The sequence below is a fragment of the Arachis ipaensis genome, chromosome B02, assembly GCF_000816755.2.
Source record: "Arachis ipaensis cultivar K30076 chromosome B02, Araip1.1, whole genome shotgun sequence".
Classification (NCBI taxonomy): domain Eukaryota; kingdom Viridiplantae; phylum Streptophyta; class Magnoliopsida; order Fabales; family Fabaceae; genus Arachis; species Arachis ipaensis.
Window position 1 is genome coordinate 9,460,537 of NC_029786.2, and position 260 is coordinate 9,460,796.

Genomic DNA, 260 nt, shown 5'->3' on the forward strand with positions numbered 1-260 from the left:
TTTCTTACTACCAGGGACACCGATTCGGGTACTTCTATATTCATTCTTTGTTCACTCTGGTTTTAAACAGAGTTTAATAGCTTTCTTTATACAATAATTTCAGCATTTTTTTCAATTTTAAATGTGAATTATGAATATATTATTTTTTTTATCTTATTGTGAAATTCTATTTTTATTTAGGAGAATGAAAAAACTAAAATTTGAACACTAATTTTTTAGTTAAAACAAACAAAAAAATCACTTGAAATATATAATATATA

The 260-nt window shown here is 21.9% G+C and overlaps 1 protein-coding gene across 1 annotated transcript in view; it reads left to right on the plus strand.

Moving 5' to 3' along the window:
* Window positions 1-260, plus strand: part of LOC107624826 (acid phosphatase 1) — a gene marked incomplete in the record, with an annotated part of 4,684 nt that overhangs the window by 549 nt on the left and 3,875 nt on the right. Inside the window, 1 exon segment of the mRNA XM_016327292.2 lies at window positions 1-28. Within this exon segment, the coding sequence (XP_016182778.1) occupies window positions 1-28 (28 nt within the window).